General features: G+C 55.2%; 2 protein-coding genes across 2 annotated transcripts in view; both read right to left on the minus strand.

Annotated features, from left to right (window-relative positions):
* PHACADRAFT_149766 (glycoside hydrolase family 78 protein) overlaps positions 1–1,938 on the minus strand; it is a gene marked incomplete at its 5' end in the record, with an annotated part of 3,361 nt that extends 1,423 nt beyond the window's left edge. The window contains 6 exons of the mRNA XM_007399109.1: positions 200–504; positions 556–945; positions 996–1,009; positions 1,062–1,213; positions 1,262–1,648; positions 1,702–1,938. Coding sequence (XP_007399171.1) covers positions 200–504; positions 556–945; positions 996–1,009; positions 1,062–1,213; positions 1,262–1,648; positions 1,702–1,938 — 1,485 coding nt within the window. The remainder of the gene's footprint in view (positions 1–199; positions 505–555; positions 946–995; positions 1,010–1,061; positions 1,214–1,261; positions 1,649–1,701) is intronic.
* A 531-nt stretch (positions 1,939–2,469) lies between these two features.
* PHACADRAFT_261495 (uncharacterized protein) lies at positions 2,470–4,568 on the minus strand (the record flags this gene model as incomplete). Its single annotated transcript, XM_007399110.1, has 6 exons — positions 4,518–4,568; positions 4,342–4,465; positions 4,241–4,272; positions 3,932–4,190; positions 3,571–3,877; positions 2,470–3,517 (listed from the first exon to the last, which is right to left on the minus strand). Coding segments are annotated over exons 2-6 (1,034 nt in total), but the record flags the coding sequence as incomplete, so codon positions are not given.
* Positions 4,569–5,759: the final 1,191 nt, after the last annotated feature.

The following is a 5,759-nucleotide window of genomic DNA, read 5'->3' on the forward strand; positions in this document are numbered from 1 at the left end:
ACGCACTAGAGGGAACCGTTTGAGGTAAAGCCTTCCAGTAACGTTGACTGCACGCTGAGGTTGGTGTATAGCATATACCCCCACTCCCGACGCAATAAGTCCATGGCTGTCAGGTCGTTGCCGGACTGAAAATGCGCTTGGAGCTAAAATGAATAACGTCAAATAATTGTAATAGCCAGGAAGCATACCCATGACCCACCTCCAGCGACCCGATGAACGGCGAGATGTTATCTGGCAGCTCAGGGGCGATGGCACCCAGGTCATTCCAATATTTCGTCAGACCTTCGCTGACTGAGTTCGCCTGTTCAGCAGACGTCGTCAGGTTGTACAGCACCGACATCGAGTTCGCATCTTGTGGACAAAGCGTTGTCGTCTCATTGTCGCTATACATGCCCGCGGACGGTAGCCAGAATGCCTCATTGAAGCGTGTCTTCAGCGCTGCGGCGCTTGAGGACCAATTCGCAGCCAAGGCGGAGTCGTTGAGAGTATTCGCAAGGTCCGTGGCTGTGGCTAGAGTCTGTATACCCAAATAAACAACGTTAGCCGCGAACCCACAGAGGAATTCGCAACTCACCTGATACAATAAGGCATTGCCCTCGGCGTTGTGCCCGCCGCTTTCCAGGCGCCCCCAATCGCGGAGACCAGTGACGTTCATAAGCCCAGAGCTGTCGACTTTCCCGAGCACAAACCCGACCGCCTTCGTGTAGTTCGCCCACACGCCACTTAACCAGACGGTGTCGCCCGAGAAGCGCACGTAGTTATGCGCGCCGATGAGCGTCCACATATGATAGGTGTCACTTCCCATCTGCGAGAGCGGTGGCCCGGACTCAGGCAGTGCGCCCGTCAACGGGTTCGTCGCGGCGAACATCGTCGAGAGTGCATTCCGCGTCGGGACGAGGTCGTTTGTCGACACGAATTGTGTAGGGACCGCGACGCCCATGTCACCTGTCGATTGTTAGCAATACAAGCATTCAACCAGGTAGGACGTAGCTGACCTGGCCAGACCGCACTGTAGGTGAAGGTTAGGCGAGCTCAAGAAAGAAAAGCAGTACGGTGCTGACCGGTCTCGTTTCGCTCCGTCGACAATGATAGGGCCTGCAACACCTAAGGTCGCATTGTTCGCCCATCCAGGCGACGACACAGCCGGAATCTGTCGGCCGGTGTGCAACGGTACCGTATCTGTCTGCACTGTATACGCGCCCGAATACCAGATCTTTGCCATGAGGCTGTCAATCAAGAGGAGAACATGGATTATGATTACTATTGCACATGCCTTGGTCAGAAAGTCCTTGTCATGGAATACCGGATCAGAAGCATAGAAATAGCCACTGTACTCGCGCATGTTGTCGACGTGCGGCATGAACGAGATGGAACATGACACATTCGAGACGGCAATGGCTGCGTTCGATGTAGACACCAGTGTGAGGTACCGGAAGCCACCCCGTAGCCTCACAGATGGCTGCGTCCATAGCCCGGGCTGTAGCGGCGTCTGCAGGTGCAGAACGCCGTCGTAGGACATATTCGGTGCGGAGTTTGATGAGTCGTCAGATGTCAGCGGGCTGATGAACATAGGCGACTCTGTGAAGGACAGGGCCAGCGAGGAAGAGGGAGAAGCACTTTCAAGTGTCATCGAGATGAGCCCCCCGACCTGTCGAATACCAAGTTACAAAAATGCGTGGCAATTGGACGGGCTAGACGCACCTCCTTACCAAAGTCCAGCGTCAGCCAGGACTCATTGCCGGAGAACGTCGCGGCGCCTGTTTCTGACAGAAGACCTTGAGCATTCTGGACCGCACCAACGACCTCTTTCAGGCCCGTAGGCCGTACCACCCTGGTCGCAGGTGCGAGGTTGAATGTGTCCCAAGGTCCAGATGGTGCCGCACATCGACCAGTCGCTGCTGCCGACAGCAGCACAAGTAAAGCACCGCTCAGACGCATGTCTAACGGCGAAGACAAGATGTCGCTGCTATTGCAGTATGGCCCTCTTATATGCCTAGTGCACTGGCTGCGAAGCCGCGCACGATGATGCCCGTGCATCATCAGACCTCATGACGCGGCCCGGGAGTAAATGAGAAGGTCGCAACGTGACACACCAGCGAGTGGATCTCCCTTCGCCTGAGCGTATGGTTAAGAAGAGGATGACGGCAGGGATGCGATGTACGGTCTGGCTCAAAGCCAGCTGATCCATGACGGCGAACTACAAAGGATGCATGCCTGCAAAGGAAATGCATGAGCTGCAAGTGCGAGAACGCTTGGTCGGTCATCTCACCTTAGTTGTGTCGACCTGCACCGACCATGCAAAGGACAAGTCCAGATTAAGGTGTCAGCCAGGGTATCCTCAAGCGACAAGAGACGTGATGATTAACAATAGTGATACAGGCTTGATAACTATGAAATCATGGACGTCCGTGAGCTGACAATACAAGAGTGGACAGTCAAGAATCCGTGATAGGAAGATGTGGTGCGCGAGGGTATCTGATTAATGAGTGCAACAAAGCAAATGTGCGTGCGGGAGATGCGACTGTAGATGCGTGTGCGTGCATGAGAACATGTATGCAAAGTGTTCGCCTTGGGGCTAGAGGATGGCAGAGAGCGCAAGTGCGCGCGTGCGTGTGCTAGTGATGCTGGACGGTGCGAAACGAAGGGATCGTGTGGTCAAGTCTAGATCTTAAGCTCTCGGAAGCCTCGGACATCCAGCCTACCCGTCCCGTTCTTCTGCCACTCTTCGACCTTCCCGTTACCAGCGGGAGCAGCAGACGCCGTGTCAGAGCGCTTCATGCGTCCGCCAGGGACGACAATCTTGCCTGCGCTGCGCTTGGTGTGCAATGGTGAACCATGACGTGATTTTGGCAGTCCAAGTTTCTTGATCTGTCGCTGCGTGAGCGTGCGCTCTTCGCGTTCGGGAGGCGGCGGCGTCGCTTCAGGTGAAGAAATTGTTGAAAGTGAGCTCATGCTCGAGGGCGACCCTGGCGCGGAGAGTGTTAATGGTGGAGTATCCATGTCGCCTTCACCATCCTCTGGTCCAAGACCCAAAGGCGAGCGCGAGTGCGCGTCGGCGACGGATGACTCTTCTTCGGGCGCACGGGAGGTCCCCTTGTGCCGCTTTGCAAGCGACTGCGAGCTTTCAGATGACGCGGATGACTCGTCGAATGTCCGCTTCGGCGAGCGGTAGATTCGCGATGGGCTTGGAGGTGCCATCGGCATGGGGTAGGGAAGCGGTGTCCGAGATGAAGATGCCTCTGGTGGAGGGGACGATGAACGAGAAAGAGGGAGTGGAACTTGCGACGGTGTCAAGGGACGCCCAGGCGCTGACGGCTTTGAAGGTCGCTTGATCTTCACTTTCGTTGATGGCTTTGAACTTGAGACCACTCTTGACGAAGGCTTTCTTTTCACCGGCGAAGTGGGCGGAGGTGACGGTGGCTCAGCGTCATCGGCAGGCGCTTCTTGAATATTCGGGAGCCCCGCGTGTGGACCCCTCAGATTTCGGATCGAGGAAAAGTGTTCCCAGTCATGATAGCTGCATCAAAAAACTATGAGTACGCAGAAGCACCAAAAGCGGCTAAGACGTACGCCACATAAACTGTAGAGTCAGCACCATCATCACTTAGTGGCGGCGTCGGTAGCCGCACGGCGGCCATCTGCCGTTCCAACTTCTTCCGCTCTCGTCGCGTCAAAGTCTTCTCGTTGTCAGCGGCATTAGATGTGTTGAGTGCCGGTGATGCATGTCTTGACGATGTTGGTGATGGCGAGCGTTCGGATGTGATATCGCCACCGGCGTTCCACTCGATAACGTACACGAGGCCGGGCTGGATAACCTTTACATTGCGTTTGGTCATGTGTGCGAACGCAGACAGCTCGAGGTGACCGCCATAAGTCCCTTCACAGCAAATTAGCAAAGAGATCAGCGTAGATAACATCAGTTCCGACGTACCATGCTGTCGCATGCACCGGAGGTGGACGTCTAATCCCCGTTCGTCCTCGACAAAAGGCTCATATCGCTGCTTGTGTGACTCGATCCAGTTACAAACATCCTGGCGCAGTTTGAGATGGGACGACGGCGTGCCGTGCAGCTGATCGGAGAGAGCGCGAAAGAGGCAGTTGCCGTCACCTAGTGTTGGTGCAGCGTAAAGGCCGAGAGCTCGCAATTGTTCGTTGAGATTCTGAGTATTCTCTGCAGGATCTGCAAGAGCCTGGGAGAAAAATGAGACGTTATACGGCCGGAAGAACGCAACAGAAGCACCTTGCCTCGGCTCCTAGTCGTGCGAGAGCGGACTAAGGAGATTTGGCGACTTTGTGGTCAGCAAAACGCAGATTGCCGCCGCAGTCGCGCTTCCAACTTACGTTGCGGTGCCGCTTTGGCACTCTTCCGCTTCGGAGGAGCCATTTGGTGTGCGGGAGTGCGTGTTCGTCGTCAACGACGTCGAGGGCGATGGTGGGGGTAAGGTTGCTCGAGCGGTTCTGGGGTCTTGGTTCAATTTTGAGGGACTTCTGACACTTCCTTTTTAGGTGCCGCTTACCGACGCCGATCCACTTTTTGTGCGGCCACCCTCGTGTTACACTCCCTCGACTATGTGATCTCAAAGTCCATCAAAATTGTTGAGTGAGACAAGCCCGATGCTATAAAATCGTGGTGCGAGCTGTTTTAGAGTGTCGGTGGTTCCAGTTGTCCTGCCGGGTAGCGCCTCCGCTGCTGTGCCGCCCGTTTATATCTCTGCCCGGTTTGGGAGCTTGGTGCGCCTGCTTTCACGCCCGAAGGGAGGCTCCAGAGGTCGCTCAAGCAATATGTTTGCGCAGTTCAACGGCCTATGTATGTCGTTCTATGCACCGTCAGCCTGGATAACGTGATGCGGAGTGACTAGTGACTCGTGGATCAGCTTGAAGCATAGCAGAATTAAATATCGCGTCCAGCACTGTACTTAGATCTTGTACAGATCAAAGTAGTCCAGATAGCTGATTGCACTGCATCTGCCACAGACATCGATGGGCTGCATTGCGCGGGCCACGAGGCATGAAGCTGTGAGTTCTTTCTGATAATCAGCATCTCCCGGGATTGACGACCGCTTGATCTGTCGCGGTCATAGTTCTCGGATACAAATGACACACGCATACCATGTTCGACGAGCAACGCAGGAGCCACAAACTTCCGATTCGCGTCGAGAAACACAGTTCTTAAATGTCAAGCGGGGGATCTCATGATGCCCACAGCGCCGAGTTATGCAGCGAGGTTGACGTTCAGTCAGCTATGGAAACTCTCAGTTCATCCTCTAGCTGACATGCGCAGCCACTGTTTCTAGGAGAGATGCCTCTCTTTTGGCTTCGGTGGGGCATAACAGCTACTCTGCCTGCTGAGCGATGTCGAGGATAACAATCGCGTCGCTGATAGTGCAGGCCGTTGTCACGGACCGGAAGTCTACACTCGTGATGGTGAGGTCGGCTTAGCGATATCCGAGCTGCAGCCGATTTCATGGCCTAGGTCAGCGTCTTGCCTCCCGAGTACGGCGTGCAGGACCTGCTTCAGCAGGGGTTTTAACGGTTCGTGGCGTGTGGTACACGAGCTGACAGCGCCGCCGGACAGCGGTCGGATACCAAATAGCATTCGCAGCGCATAGAGCTGCACGATGTTGACATGTGAAGTACGTGGAGATAGTGCGAAGTCTTCCGCGTAGCCGTTCGCGAACGCCGCCTCCAGACCTGGGACAGGTGACCAGCGTATAACCACTTCTGCGCGCAGGTAGCTATCCTCGAGTGCACTTGTCTTG

Source organism: Phanerochaete carnosa, assembly GCF_000300595.1.
Source record: "Phanerochaete carnosa HHB-10118-sp unplaced genomic scaffold PHACAscaffold_8, whole genome shotgun sequence".
Taxonomy (NCBI): Eukaryota; Fungi; Basidiomycota; class Agaricomycetes; order Polyporales; family Phanerochaetaceae; genus Phanerochaete; species Phanerochaete carnosa.